The sequence below is a fragment of the Garra rufa genome, chromosome 5 (assembly GCF_049309525.1).
Source record: "Garra rufa chromosome 5, GarRuf1.0, whole genome shotgun sequence".
NCBI lineage: Eukaryota > Metazoa > Chordata > Actinopteri > Cypriniformes > Cyprinidae > Garra > Garra rufa.
Genome location: NC_133365.1, coordinates 43,106,347 through 43,122,815, shown reverse-complemented (window position 1 = coordinate 43,122,815; position 16,469 = coordinate 43,106,347). Strand labels below are relative to the sequence as shown.

At 36.8% G+C, this 16,469-nt stretch overlaps 1 protein-coding gene across 1 annotated transcript; it reads left to right on the top strand.

Annotated features, from left to right (window-relative positions):
- Positions 1-178: 178 nt before the first annotated feature.
- On the top strand, positions 179-16,250 carry ankrd13a (ankyrin repeat domain 13A). Its single transcript, XM_073841065.1, has 15 exons — positions 179-908; positions 1,523-1,658; positions 2,050-2,174; positions 6,428-6,473; positions 6,570-6,713; positions 6,938-7,127; positions 9,242-9,308; positions 9,489-9,570; positions 10,010-10,071; positions 10,602-10,732; positions 10,840-10,997; positions 11,971-12,111; positions 12,315-12,490; positions 12,578-12,639; positions 14,598-16,250. The coding sequence occupies exons 1-15, from the start codon at positions 801-803 to the stop codon at positions 14,791-14,793; spliced, it is 1,824 nt and encodes a 607-aa protein (XP_073697166.1). The 5' UTR covers positions 179-800; the 3' UTR covers positions 14,794-16,250.
- Positions 16,251-16,469: the final 219 nt, after the last annotated feature.

Here is a 16,469-nt window from a genome sequence, read left to right as displayed (position 1 = left end):
GCATTTAATTCAAATATACTTTATGCAGTGTCAAACCATTAACCAGTAGGGGGAAAATCAACCCGTGGCAACCGATTTAAAGCAGCCTTATTCCACGGGAAAAACGCGGACATGGCAACCCTTAAAGTAATTCACCAGCAGCGGGCCGCTCCTGATGAGCTGAAGATCATTTAAAACACAGAGGCGTCGCACCTACCCACAAGCGAATTATTTATTACGATTATTTACTGATGTTTCAATAGAAAACATTTTGGTTCATGCCTAATTTTCAAAAAAATAACTTCTATTTACAAATACGCAGAATTCACTCTATGACTTAACACAATTTAGCCAAATTTTATAGCATGACCGTCACCCTCCTTCATATGAAATGGTTTAGTCCAGCGTCGGGCTTGCGCATTTCAATAAGAAAAAATATTTTTCCTTTACCATTTTTTATAAGCTCACCTATAGCTACTTAGGCTCTTACCGAATATTTTATATTCAGAGCATTGTTTATAAAAGTTACTAAATGCAAAAGGCTTCGGAGAAAGGGTTTGTCAAATGACTGGCTACACCCCCACCCAAATAGTTTCAACCTGCCACTTCCTTGTTTTTCAAAAGTTTATTTTGAAAAAAGTTGGTTGCGTTTTCGGCGTCTCCTTGACTAAAATCCACCTGTTTAATAGTCAGACTCACTGTATAATTATCAAGAATTAATTAAACGCATGAAGAGATTTGATGGTTCATGACAGTAGCTAGCTCGCAGGCTGGCTCTTGATTTTGGAGGGGGAGACACGGGAGAGTTTGATCGAGCCAGAATGTTGTCCGCCACCGCTGCCAGCGTCGAGGATTTCAGCCTCAGGTTTCCACTCCATACCCTGGTGTGGGAGAATGATTACAGGAAGCTGGAAAAAGAGATACAGACGGTATGTATGGCATATCCGTAACGTTTAATGCTAATGTATGTAACGTTAGACTGATGGTATAATCATTTGGGTGCTGTGAGATTTCTGCTCCAGTGGATTTCAGTACATGCTTGTCGTGTATTTAATAATCTAATCTAATGCAATTGAAATTGGTGCATTATTGGATCTTACTGCAAATGCTTCATCAGCTTGCCATCCACTTGTTAACCACAGCACTGCTGTATGTCATTGCCATTGCACTGGAGAGCTGGTGAGCTCATCCTATCATCAATAAAGCTTCATTTTGCTGCACCATGCTGTAGTAGATCACTGCTTTTCAAACTCGTGGAAAAGAGGAAAAAACGTGTAAAATAAATCAATAGTGAAAACTGAGAGTAAACTAAATAAATTAATAGATAAGAAATACATCCAGCAGTAAGTAGAAAAATGTAATAATGTAACAGAATAGAAACTAGATTTTTCTTAATAATAGTGTATTATAACATTTCCAGTGTTTTGGAAAATGACAGTGGCGTTACACATTTTCATTTTCATTTTCAACAGCAATGGTCATGATTTTTGGCCCATAGTTTCCTCATTAAGAAATGAGCCGATTGTGTTTACACACCTTTCAGAGTAACATCGAAGAGGTGGATCCCAGGGGCCGGACCCCTTTGCACCTGGCCGTCTCGCTCGGACACTTGGAGTCGGTGAGAGTGCTGCTCAGACATGGCGCAGATGTTGCCAAAGAGAACAGCAAAAATTGGACTGGTGAGAATAGAGCTTATGAATTGGACATTAGTCAAGTTGTGGCTAAAGGTCTTTGGCAGTGATAAGACATCGCTGTAAGAGTCTTTGAAGTGCATTATATTGGCTGCCATAAGAATACCATTAGAACTATTATGACCACTTGCACATCAGTAGTGCTCCCAGCCAGTGAAAGCGTTTAATACCTCTGGTCCGGCTTTTCAGGAATGCTCTAATGATCACATCCTCAAAGACACTTACTGGTCATTTAGCAGATGTCTTTTTGTCCTATGTGCACTATATAATAGAAGCTAGTATGTTTCCATTTCCATTGCAAGCCTATATCTTTAGATAAAGATAAATACCTGAGAGCCCAGTTAAAGCAGATTTATGACTTGTATGGCTGTCTGTACAGTGCTGCAGGAAGCAGTCAGCACAGGAGATCCAGAGATGGTGCAGCTGGTGCTCCAGCGACGAGATTATCTCAAAGCCTCCACAGCGCTGGGTGGTGTTCCAGAGTTACTCTGCAAGATCCGAGAGGTGCGTCTGTCATTTGGTTTTGTTTATTACTTTGGAATTTGAGCTGATATTGTACAATATAGAGGTCGACCGATATTGATTTTTACCGATACCGATAGCTAGGTTGGACCACACTGGCCGATACCGATTAATTAACCGATAGTTTTTGAAAATGGATACTGAACAGCATTAAAAATAGTGATCTACTATTTTTTTTAAATACTAAACCATACTTTGTAAATGAATAAAAATATTATTTATTATATATTGATAATTAAAGTTATTTCATAGTTCATTAATGTTAAAAAAAATCAGTAAATGTTGAAATTAACACACTCTAACAAGGAACAACACTTCTATTCTACAGCTTTCATTAATCTTAGTTGATGTTACAAATGGACTCATTGTCATCTTTACATTTTAACAATATGTAAAATTGCAGGTTCTACGCTTTTTGTTTATATTTGCCATCTTAAAATTACGATTTTCAATATTAACTAAATATAACCATGCCTCACATTCTCAGTTTTCAATGCACATTGCACCATTTTCATATATATAAAATTTATTTTGAGCAAAATTTACTTTTTTTTTATTATATAAGCAGGCTACTTTTTTTTTAAACATTTACTTATTTAAAATAAGCGTTCTTTAAGTGTCGGCAAGTTTACAGAAAATAGTTATTGTTTTTTCTTTTTCGTTTGATTATTACCGATGAGATCACAGACAGTCGCTGCTTTAACCGGCTGCATTCAAACGAATGCACAGATTTATTTCGATGTATCAGATGTTTTGTCCTGCTCTGAAAACAGAACTGACTGTGTGTACATCGAAAGTATTCGAAAATCCATGTGCATTTAACCTCTTCTGCAAACAAGCTTTTTAAGACTAACAGACACAAAGAGAAAGTGAAAGTCCGTCAGTGCGCGAGTTTAGTGCATCTTATAGTACTGCATTACAAACAGCAGAAATGAAGGCATATCTAAAGTAAAACACTGCGATTGAAAGCTCACACTGTCAAACAATGCACACGTAGCTTACAGTGCAAATTCTGTGCAACGAAGCCTGCCGCGTTTCTGGCGCGCACACGTGCCATGTGAGGGAAAAACACAAGCTCAACCGGACAAAAGTGCAGCGCTGCGTTGCGCGGACAACTGGCAGGTATCTCTCTCTCTCTCACACACAAGACGCGTCGCGTGTAGTTCAAGCAGAAATCTAAAACAGTTTATTTAATCACCAAACGGGCAAATGTTTACCTCCAGAAAGATCAAAAAACCAGCAAAGGTTAGTCTAGACAGATTAAACGGAAAGAGAAACTGCGATCTATATCGTTAATTGCAGCCATTTCAGAAACAATTTATTTTCTGTTTTACATTTATGTTTAAATATTATTTGTTTGTGATTGTTTCAGTTTAATATATTAATTACGAAAGAAGTTTGTGTTATTTGTAAATGTCGGACGTGGTATGAATTGGACGAAAATACGCCGGGAGAATTGGAGAAGGTCAATTTGACCACTTCGTACGTTTTTATTTGTGGAAAATCCCTCCTTAAACGAATTTCGTTTTGTATAATTTTTATCTTAATTTTTAATATACATTTCTGTTAATCAGTTATTTAAATCAAATAAGAACAGGAAAATGGCATTGTGAAATAAAGTGCGTAACAAGATGCAAGCCTATGCGTTAAGGGCCTGAAGAAAAGGCTAAAACATAAATTATAGTTCTATATGAAGCATACAGACATTATTAGCGCTTCAGAAATACAAATATTTTGCTGAAATGCACAATACTCAATCTTCCAGCCCAGGGTCAAGTCTTTATGAACATTAACAATGATTTTGGACAGATATGATGTAATGTAAAACTATGGCGCGCTGTGACTTGGCAGGATTCTGTCGGCTGAATGAACACAGTTTGCTTTCTCATGTCAGGTCTTTAAATCTACAACTTTGCTGGCTAAAAATATGACTATAAATCAATACAAATATATGGTAACAATCCTGACATTAAACATTGGTCTGTGGCTTAACCTCTACTCTAAGACAGCGGAGCATGAGCGCTTCAGCAAAGAACGCAACTCGGAAAAACTATCGGCAAGGGTTTTTGCCGATAACCGATAGCTCGGCCAATCAACTATCGGTGCCGATTAATCGGCAAAACCGATAGATCGGTCGACCTCTAGTACAATATACAGTTGAGGTCAAAAGTTTACCTACACCTTGCAGAATCTGCGAAATGTTAATTATTTTACCAAAAATAAGAGGGATCATACAAAATGCATGTTATTTTTTTATTTAGTACTGACCTGAATGAGATATTTCACATAAAAGACTTTTACATATAGTCCACAAGAGAAAATAATAGTTGAATTTATAAAAATGACCCCGTTCAAAAGTTTACATATGCTTGATTATTAATACTGTGTTGTTACTTGAATGATCCAAAGCTGTGTTTTTTGTTTATAGTGATAGTTGTTCATGAGTCCCTTGTTTGTCCTGAACAGTTAAGCTGCCCGCTGTTCTTCAGAAAAATCCTTTGGGTCCCACAAATTCTTTGGTTTTCAGCATTTTTGTGTATTTGAACCCTTTCCAACAATGACTGTATGATATTGAGATCCATCTTTTTACACTGATGACAACTAAGGGACTTATATGCAACTATTACAGAAGGTTCAAATGCTCACTGATGCTTGAGAAAGAAAAAATGGTGCATTAAGAGCCATAGGTGTAAACTTTTGAACAGAATGAAGATGTGTGCATTTTTCTTATTTTGCCTAAATGTCACTTTTTTCAGTTAGTACTGCCCTTCAGAAGCTACAGAAGATACTTACATGTTTCCCAGAAGGCAAAATCAGTTCAATTTACCCTGATCTTCAAATTCTCTTAATGCTCTTAATGCATTGTTTTTCCTTCTGATGCATCAGTGAGCATTTGAACCTTCTGTAATAGTTGCATATGAGTCCCTCAGTGGTCCTCAGTGTGAAAAGATGGATCTCAAAATCATACAATCCTTGTTGGAAAAGGTTCAAATACACAAAAAAGAATTTGTGGGACCTGAAGGATTTTTATGAAAAATGGCAAGCAGTTTAACTGTTCAACACAAACAAGAGACTCATGAACAACTCTCACTAAACAAACAAACAAAAAAAAGATTCTGCAAGGTGTATGCAAACTTTTGACCTCAACTGTACAAATATTGTTCAAAGGTTTGGAGATGGTAAGATTTTTTTTAAAAGTAGTCACTTATGTTCACCCAGACTGCATTTATTTGATCAGAAAAGACGGTAATATTGTGAAATAATACTACACTTTAAAATATCATTTTTTTTTATTGTAATATGTTTTAGAATGCAATTTATTTCTGTGATGTCAAAGCTGAATTTCAGTAGTCATTACTATGTCTTCAGTGTGACATGATCCTTCTGAAATGTTAATTTGGTGCTAGAGAAACATTTCTTATGATCAATCTTGTATAGATTATTATTATTATTTTTTTAATCTTACTGACTGTAAACATCAAAGTCGTTTTGTGATTATTTATAGATGTTTGATCACTTAAAGAGATAGTTTGCCCAAAAATGAAAATTCTGTCATTAATTACTCACCCTCATGTTCCAAACCGCAAGACGCTTCGTTCATCTTCGGAACACAAATTAAGATATTTTTGATGAAATTCAAGAGCTCTCTGAGACTCTCGCTAATCGATAATATCGACTAATAAAGTCATTATTTTTGTTTTCTTTGCACACAAAAAGTATTCTGGTAGCTTTGTCAAATTACATTTGAACCACTGATGTCACATGGACTGTCCTTACTACGTTTCTGGGCTTGGGAACATTTCCGTTGCATTGCTGTCTATGGAGGGTCAGAAAACTTGGATTTCATAAAAAAATATCTTAATTTGTGTTCCGAAGATGAAACGGCAAGGTCTTACGGGTTTGAAACGACATGAGGGTGAGTAATTAATGACAGAACTTTCATTATTGGTTGAACTATTCCCTTAAAGCAATCAGGTTTTTCCATTTGTCATGTGTGTTTTCTGTTTTAAGGTCAAATATGTTACCTTTTTGTTTTACTTTCACTTTTAACTGTTTACAGCATATGTTTATTACTACCTAGAAACCTCATAAAGTTGCCTTTCTTAACTGCTATTTACAGCAGTTTTTAAATGGAAGTCAAAGTGGCGCATGATGTTGTGTAGAGGGGTGCGTTGAAGCTCTGATGCGAGTCATGTGAAAGAGCCTAAAGTGTAATGAACCTCTTTTTGTCCTAGTCTCCAGATTTCTACATGGAGATGAAGTGGGAGTTCACTAGCTGGAGTAAGTGCTCTTTTGTCCCCCTAACTTTATTGTACATAAATCCTTATGGCTTTATTAGGATGTGGAATGATCCTGCTTTTTCTGCTCTGGCTCCAGTTCCTCTCGTATCGCGCGTGTGTCCCAGCGACGTGTGCAGAATCTGGAAGAGTGGGGCCTGTCTGAGGGTGGACACCACCCTGCTGGGTTTTGAAAACATGACCTGGATCAGAGGAAGAAGAAGCTATATTTTTAGAGGAGAAGGTTGTTTTGCTTTTGCTTTATTTTAAAAAAACACTAGTAGACCGTTCTGACCATCCGAGGTTTACGCAGTAATCTGGTGGTGGGGTTCTAGGAAATGTGCTGTGAATTCTCCCGAAGCTTACTGGAATTTCACATTTGTATGTTCACTAATGCACTTCATTTGAGGATGAGTGAAATGCCTGATGTTTATTTGTGGTTGATCATTATCATTTGCATACTCACAGACAACTGCACTGAGCTGATGGAGGTTAATCACGAGGACGAGGTGGTGGACACTGAGCGCTTTGATCTCTCTCGCGAGATGGAGGACGTCACGCTGGACTCCATGCAGCCCGCCGAACAGGAAGTAGCCAAGAGGCTGACAACACCCATTGTCAACACATATCTGGACACAAAGAACATTGCATTTGAGAGGTATGGCCCCATATATGAGATTTACATCTAATAGGTCCACTACCGTGTAAAAGTTTGGGGTCAGGAAGATATGAATAGTTTTAAAAGAAGTTTCTTATTGTCAGCAAATGTGGTATTTATGAAAGCCCATTTCCGCCACAGAATAGAAAATGTAAAAAGTAACTGCGAGTTTTTATCTCACAATTCTGTCTTTTTTTCTAGCTATTGCAAATTTACATCTCGCATGATCTCATCATAAAGTCCAGTTCTAAGGGGAAAAGACTGATACTTTCTCAGAATTTGAGAAATTCTGATTTTATAACTTTCAATTCTGACTTCCTTTCTCTTGTGACTATTTATCAGAACTGTGAGTTTATATCTTGCAATTCTGATGTTAGAATTGCAATTGCAAGTTCACATCTCGCTATTCTGACTTTATTTCTTAGAATTGTGACTATTTCTCACAATTGTGAGTTTATATCTAAGAATTCTGACTTTATTTCTCAGAATTGTGAGTTTATAACTCGCAATTGTGAGTTTATATCTTACGATTGTGACTTTATAACTTGCAATTGCAAGTTTATATCTAAGAATTCTGACTTTATTTCTCAGAATTGTGAGTTTATATCTTGCAATTCTGACGTTAAGTTCACATCTCACTATTCTGACTTCATTTCTTAGAATTCTGACTTTATTTCTCAGAATTGTGAGTGCAAATCTCGCAATTGTGAGTTTATATCTTATAATTCTGACTTTATAACTTGCAATTGCAAGTTTGTATCTAAGAATTCTGACTTTAGAATTGTGAGTTTATATCTTGCAATTCTGCATTTAGAATCGCAATTGCAAGTTTACGTATCACTATTCTGATTTCATTTCTCAGAATTGTGACTTTCTCAGAACTGTGAGTTTATATCTTGCAATTTTGACGTTAGAATTGCAATTGCAAGTTCACATCTCGCTATTCTGACTTTTTCTTAGAATTGTGACTTTATTTCTCAGAATTGTGAGTGTAAATCTCGCAATTGAGAGTTTATATCGCAGTTTTTGTCCTCACAATTCCTTGATTAATATCTTGCAATTGTCACTTTAATTCTCATAATTGTGAGTTCATATCTCAATTAATATATATTGCAATTACAAGAAAAAAGTCCAAATTGTGAGATAAAAAGTCACAAATACCTTTTTTTTTTTTTTTTTTCAGTAGCAGAAACAGGCTTCCATTGTTATTAGATTTAAAAATAAAATAGTAATATTGTGAAGTAGTCTTAATTTAGTTTTACATTTTAACTAGGGGTGGGCATAGATTAATTTTTTTAATCTAGATTAAATCTTGGAATTAATCTAGATTAAAATGGCTAATTTGAATTCTGCTGAAGGCATTTTCAGAATATGTGTGCTACTTAAATGACTAAAAGTAAGTCTTCGAGAACGGGCCAGGTGGCGCATTAGACCAGGCGCTCATTTCCTGTTTCCAAAATGCATCACAAACTGCTTGACAATTGCATTTACAACATAATTACCTATACAAACTTGTGTAACCAAGTACTTCTGCGCAAAAGGCTGCGCGACGTGCGCGTTGCCGTTAAATACACAGACGCGCACGGGCATGAATTTCTGCGTGCATAGTCTTCAATTAAACTGCGTTGCTTTTAGAAGCGTCAGTTCAGTTATTGCATATAGTTTAATGTCTTTATTTCGGGATTATCAAAGTAAATTATAACTCAAACTTGAGATTTTACTGGGGCACAGCAGATTTTCACTGGGGCACGTGCCCCAGTAAAGGGTCTAGCAACGCACGCACCTGCCCTGAAAATAGCCTTTAAATTTGTCCAAATTAAGTTCTTAGCAATGCATATTATAAAAATTAAGTTTTGATATATTTATGGTAGGAAATTTACAAAATATCTTAATGGAAGATGATCTTTACATAATATCCTAATGATTTTTGGCATAAAAATAAAAATCTATGAATTTTTGGCTATTGTTTTGTGATCCAGGGTCACGTATATGAAAAATATCACCCATGCACTTCCTTGAACATTGTGACTAATGTATTGTGAACTAAACATACATTAAAACATTTTTGTCACTGTAGATTAAATCAAAATTAAAACAATTTATTCTGTGCTCAGGTCTAAATCCGGTATCTGGGGTTGGAGGTCAGACAGATCAGAAGTAGTAAATGGATTTGAAGCCAAGGTAAGCAAACGGCAAGCTGTTTATGAGCCACAGTACCATTAAGAATCACTGTAAGGAAAAAAATGTGCTCTTTTAGAGTTACAGAAACTCCAAAGTGAAAAGTGTGACTCTGTTTTTAGAGCATTGAGTTTCAGAATAAGGCAGTCTTTGTCCTGTGGGTGATGATACTGCTTTTGGCAGGTTTTTTCAGTGAACAATGTGAACGTTGTGATTCGCACCAGGACGGAGCACCTCACAGACGAGGAGAAGGCCAGGATAAAAAGTAATTAACCCACTTTAAGATTTACACTATAAATATCATACCCCTTTTCTACCAAAATGGTGCTGGTGCTCGATCGGGAACTGCAAATGTCTCTCAGAACATCCCTATGTTTCCACTCGACTGAAGAACTGTGATCTAATTAACTTTATTACAGTACATAACCAGCATTTTACCAACTCTAGTATAGTTTTGTTTTGCATCAGCCTTGTCAGATTAAGTTGCTGTTTTGAAAACTATTTAGTGCAGACATTATGTTGTCCCCTGGCTCCTGATGTTATCAGTTTCAGGTTGTAGGGGTCGGTTGGAAGCCTGTGTTTCTATCCAATAATTGCTTTTCTGGCAGTGAAACACATGAAATGGTTCCAGATTGAGCTTCAGCACCCTGTCAGTGGTAAAGAGTCTGATTTCATTTAAATTACTGATGATTTGATCTCAACAGGTGAAAGGAATGTTCTGGAGTCTTTACTCGGGACCGTAGAACAACAGATCGGTGCTCAAGGGGTAAGATGAGCCCACAAACCAAAAACATTGCATTTGTTTTCTTCTGAAGTATTTGGGCACTTAAGTCACACTTATAAATTTATGAATGTCAATGAATTTGATACAAAGTGATATCTCCATGCAAATGTGTAATTTTGTTTTCATAAATAACATTTTGAACAATATTAGAAATTACTTTAAAAATAATTTCTTTAATAATATCTTGACACTTTAATTCAATTCAATGTATTGAAGTCAGTTGTCCTTGGGTGTTGTAGCAGTTCATCTTATTGATGATGATCATGTTCCACTAACGTTTGAAAACCACAAAGCGTCCAAATACTTTTTTAAGCAGTATATCTATCGATTTCAAATTGTAAACCTAACAAATTTGCTTTAGTTGAATATTTCGCTTGAAAAGTACTATTGTCCTTTTAAAAACTAGATCAATGACATTTATATGTTTTACAGTTTACAAAAAAGTATTTAGACAAGCAGTGTTTACAAAGCTGGAAGGATTCTGTGTTGACTGTATCTATGAATGATTACAGGACATGACTATGGAGTTTGCCACTGCCACAAACCCCACAGCTATTACTCCAGAGGAGTACTTCAACCCCGACTTTGACCTGCAGGGCAGAGACATCGGTCGCCCCTTTGAGCTCACCATCAGAACACAGAAGTAAGGCTGACCATTCACTCAATCTCGCTAATATTATATTTAAATAATATAACATACACGTGTATAATTGAAGAAATGGCTGATTTTTTGTTTCAACGCCTTCTCAGGTTTAAAGGCACTCTGTGGATGAGCGAGGAGCATCCTCTGTCTCTAGTGGAGCAGGTCACTCCCATCATTGACCTGATGGCTCGCACCAGCACTCACTTTGCCCGACTCAAGGACTTTATCAACCTCAGGTTTCCCCCTGGCTTCCCTGTGAAAATTGGTAAGTGAATAACCAAAGAAGAGGAACAAACAGCTACTGCTAAGATCTGAAATTAAACCTTGTCCAGCATAAACAAGTGCTCACAAGTTTCTCAAGACTTCTTTCATGTTTCTTATCTAAGTCTAACCTTAAAGGAGAAGTTCAATATCGGAACAATAATTTACAGATAACAGATTTACAGATTTTTGAGGGAAGAAATTTCAGGATTTTTCTTTATATAGTGGACTTCTATAGTGCCCCCGAGTTTGAACTTCCAAAATGCAGCTTAAATGAAGCTTCAAAGAGCTGTAAATTGACAATTTATATACTTTTTAACCTCAAATGCTCATCTTGTCATGCTCTGGGTGAACTGTGTATTCCGGTTCAAGACAGTTAGGGTATGTCGAAAAACTCCCATCTCATTTTCTCCTCCAACTTCAAAAGAAGTCGTTTTTCGACATACCCTAACTGTCATGAACCGGAATACGCAGAGCTAGACAAGACGAGCATTTGAGGTTAAAAAGTATACAAATTGTTTTTGTTTTTTATAGAAAATAACAAATTGGTTAACTAGATAAGACCCTTCTTCAGCTGGGATCATTTAGAGCCCTTTGAAGCTGCATTTAAACTGCATTTTGGAAGTTCAAACTCACGGGCACCATAGAAGTCCGCTATATGGACAGAAATCCTGAAATGTGTTCCTCAAAAAACATAATTTCTTTATGACTAAAGAAAGAAAGAGATGAACATCTTGGATGACGAGGGGGTGAGTAAATTATCTGTGCATTTTTCTTCTAGAAGTGAACTTCTCCTTTAAGTGTAGTCTTTAAGAAAAACTTTTTCACCTTGTCCAAAAATTCTAGTGACCCTGGTCGAGGATAGCCAGGCAGTGAAGACTGATACCGATTCTGCATATTTCTTGTGTGAATGGCTTTAATACAAGACATAACATATTGCTAACTAAATCACAATTTGATTCTGTTTGTTTCTTTAGAAATCCCGCTGTTCCATGTGTTGAATGCCCGCATCACATTCGGAAACGTCAACAGCTGCAGTACAGATGAGCCTCTGGACTCCAACCAATCAGCTTCTACACCCACACCTACAGAAGAGAAGTGTGACAGCCAGGCGGCAGGTTTGGAAATACACTGATTCCTCATATGTTCCAAAATAAAAATCCAGAGAATACCTGTTAACTGTATCAATCACAAAATCTGACAAATCATCTCAAAGGGCACCTCACCTCATTGTAGGAAAGAGTTGGTCCAGCAAAGAAATGTTCTAACATGAACGTTAAATGCAGTATTTTTGACTAAACCTTTTTACTTGCTCCTGCAGGACAAGCTCCGTTCAAGGTGTGTCCATCTGTGTTCGTGGCACCTGCGCACTATCACCACAGGGGGGGCTACCGCCAGTCCAACTCACGCCAGTACAACCCAGTCAGTCATGATGAAGAGCTGCTCCAATATGCCATTCACCAGAGCCTGCTTGAGTCCAGTACGCTGAATTCACAGGTCAGAGAGCTTCCTGTTGGTGTATTTTGTGCATTTCTTGATGTTGTCTGTCTCTAACATGCAGTCCGGCCGGCTGTTTTGTTTTAGGACACTTGGAGTGATTCTGATGGACAGGCAACACAATCCATGATGAACCGATTGAGTGATGGGTACTTTTATGCTTTCATAAATTTCATAATTGTCCAGGGGCAAATAGAGTTACACTGTTCTTTAAAAGAAATTGGTAGTTTTAATAATAATTTTAGGAAGAGTGATAGTGTTTGAATTAAAAGGGATAGTTCATCCAAAAATGAAAATTCGATCATTAATGACACACCCTCATGTTGTTCTAAACCTGTTAGACCTTTGTTCATCTTCGTAACGCAAGCAAAGATATTTTTTATGACATCTGAGAGCTTTCTGACCCTGCAGTTTGTTTCATCAAATTACCATCAAAAATATCTTAATTTGTGTTCCAAGGGTTTAACTGAGTTATTCCTTTAAGAGTTACTAAATTGAAAATAAAGACATTTATAATGTTTTTAAAAAATATATATTTTAAACTTTCTTTTCATTAAACAAACTTATCATGGTTTCCACAACTGTCAATATTGATAATAATAAAAAAAGTTTAAGCACAAAATAAGCACATTAAAATGATTTCTAAAGGATCATGTGACACTGAAGACTGGAGTAATGGCTGCTGAAAATTAAACTTTGGCAACACAGGAATAAATTACATTTCAAAGTCTATTATAACAGAAAACACTTTCTTTATTGTAATAATACTTCACAATATTAGTGTTTTTAAAAGAGAAGTTCAGTTTCAGATCAAAAGTGTACAGATAATTTATTCACCCCCTTGTCATTCAAGATGTTCATGTCTTTCTTTCTTTCTAAAGAAATTGTATTTGAGAAAAAACATTTCAGGATTTCTTTCCATATAGTGGACTTCTATGGTGGCCCCAAGTTCCTACTTCCAAAATGTGGTTTAAATACAGCTTCAAATGGCTGTAAACGATCCCATCCAAGAAAGAAGTGTCTTATCTAGCGAAACGATCAGTTATTAAAGCAACACTAAAGAGTGTTTTTTTACCTTAAAATAATGTTTCTGAACTCATGTCAGTGGTTCATCAACTCATAACAGGGTGAAACGGCACTTTCGTATTCGCTTTGCGGCCCTCTATCGGCCAGAACAGCACTATGTAAGTTTGGGTCGTCGGGTCGTTTTGTAGTTCAAATGAGACTACAAATGCGACTTGCTTTACGGAAAAAAAATAGCAAACTATGTCATTATTATGTTTTATTTCGTTTTCATACTTTCATGCAATACTTTCATGCAAAGTCATGCAATATACTCTACCTTGTCACTGGACATCGTTATTTCCAAAGCCGGTCCTGGATAGCCTCCAAACAAATAACGTGCATGTGACGCGACGATAGGGTTAAATTATTTAAGACAGCGGTAATGGACAATTCCGCTTCCAACCTGTAGAGGGAGCGAAGTTCTTTAGTGTTGCCTTAACTTTTTAACCTCAGATGCTAGTCTTGTCTAGCTCTGCGTGTACTCTGTGTATTCCGGTTCAAGACAGTTAAGGTAGGTTAAAAAAACTCCCATCTCATTTTCTCTTCCATTACAAAATCGCACTACATCACTGCAGAAATACCGACAAAGTGTTTACAGAGTGAACGTGCAAAGAAAATCCTAGCATATAGAGGCAATGTAGGATGATTTTAAAGTTGGAGGAGAAAATGAGATGGGAGTTTTTTGACATACCCTAACTGTCATGAACCATGTGAATTGTCAATTTATTTTTTTAGAAAATAACCAATTGTTTCACTAAATAAGACCCTTCTTCCTTGGCTGGGATCGTTTAGAGCTTTTCAAGCTGCATTTAAACTGCTTTTTGGAAGTTCAAATTCGAGGGCACCATAGAAGTCCACTATATGGACAAAAATCCTAAAAATGTTTGCCTCACATACAGCATGCAGCCTCGGTGAGCATATGAGACTTCTTTCAAGACATAAAAAAAAAAAAGTGAAGTATGGGTAGGGTGATTTTTCAAAATGCTCTGTTAATTCTTATGTACACTTTCTTAAATAGTCTCATTCTGTCACATTACCACAGGTCTGGGTCTGAAGGAGTTTTAGTAGACCTTAGTGACACCACACCCTCAAGCCCTGGCTCGGCCTCCAGCCCCGACACTGACCTGCGATTGGCTATGGAGCTGTCGGCCCGGGCACAGGAGGAGGACGAGAAAAAAAGGAAGGAAGAAGAAGAGGAATTACAGAGGATTTTACAACTCTCCTTAACAGAAAAGTGACCGAGTAAGATGAGAAAAGGAAAGACAAAGGGAGTTCCTGTTAATGCCATAACAATTAAACCTTTTTATTTATACCCTTCTTCAGATTCACGCAGTTCTCTATTGCCACTTACGTACGACTACGCATATTTACATATTTTCAGTTTGGAGCCAATATCGAAAAGGTTCTGCTTCTTATCCTTAAAAAAAAATAAGCAAACTTTTTATTTCATGATCATTAACTGCTTATCCCACTTTTCTATTCCTCCTTTAATGAGGCGATCACTCATGCATTTTACAAGAAATTCAGTGCTGCTTTTTTAAGATTATGTGGTAGAAAGGTTGTGATGTCCTTGAAAGTCTGAACATGGACTTGTGAGTTTGTACGTCTTGACAGTAATGACTAGATAAAGTTTTATTGTTTGTTTTGACAGAAAAGAAGGTCATATTGCATTAACATTAGCTCTAGGTTTATATTAATACTATATCTCAGGGTTCAACTGATATTCACCAGTTGTCGGTTCCTTTAAAAGCATTTTTTACACAGCCAAGGAAAGTGAAAGAAATGAATGTTTTACACAAAGCAGTAGGACAGTACCGTTTTCAGCCTGTGTGCTTTTGTCGTTAGACAACTTTTGACTGAAGCATCTGTACTGAAAAGGCAATAAATCACACCGCCGTGCCTCGCTGGAGTAAGAGGCACTCAAACAGACCAGAATATTTCTGAAAGGGGCTGTCCGATGTAAGCCAATACGCCTCAAGCTTTTAGTCTGCCTAATTTGTAAAATGATACAATAAAACCGCTTAGATCGCCAGGAGTATGTTGTAATGCAAAGACTGAATGTGGCAATACTGGGTCACTTTTCTGGCACCAACCAAACCTCATGCTACACTAAAGGACTAGAGGAATGTGTGACAAGAAAACCAGCTGTTTTTGTTTCAGAAGATGGTTGTCTGTGGGAATGTGTGTGCGGTTGGACAACATTGTTTGCTGACTGAGGTTCTGATGTGGTAAATGTGGAAGAACCTGCCCTGCTCTGTTTGGGAATTTTTAGGGAATCTCACGCTGTTCCTTCCTGTTGTAGCTGACAGCTATTTATTTTGTCTTTTTTTTTTTTTTGATGTCTTGAATGTTTTTATGTCAACTTCTTTCTGTAAGTGTTTGTAGAGTCTTGTGAGGCTCATAAGACATCTTGAGTATTGACTTACAGCTTGCAGTATCTCTCTCACTATTTTTTGTATGAAGCAGTATGTGCTCGAACCCATTTTAACCATATCTTCTGTCACCTCATATGTCATAATTGGACATTTATATTGCTTTACTTCTCTTGTAGTGAACCAGGATTTGAGGATAGTTGCAGCCACAATTTTGCATTTATAATAGGGATGTTTTAATAACAGGACATTGATTTTAGTTTCCTGTATTTATTTGTATGCTGCATTTAAATAACAGACTAGAATAAATCTGATGTTCTGGCTACGATTATCCGCATATCATAATTCCTGGACACAGAATTCAGCTTCGCTCTTTATTCAAAAACTAATTTAACTGTTGGTATTTGGGTATAAGTCTTAACTCCAACTAATTGCCAAAATGTTTAATGGTCTTTACCGGATCAGGGTTAAGTGTTGGTTTGATTCTCGGTTAATTGTCATGCTGCAAAATGCAAGAGAAAGTATCCTGTTAGAGCATGTTG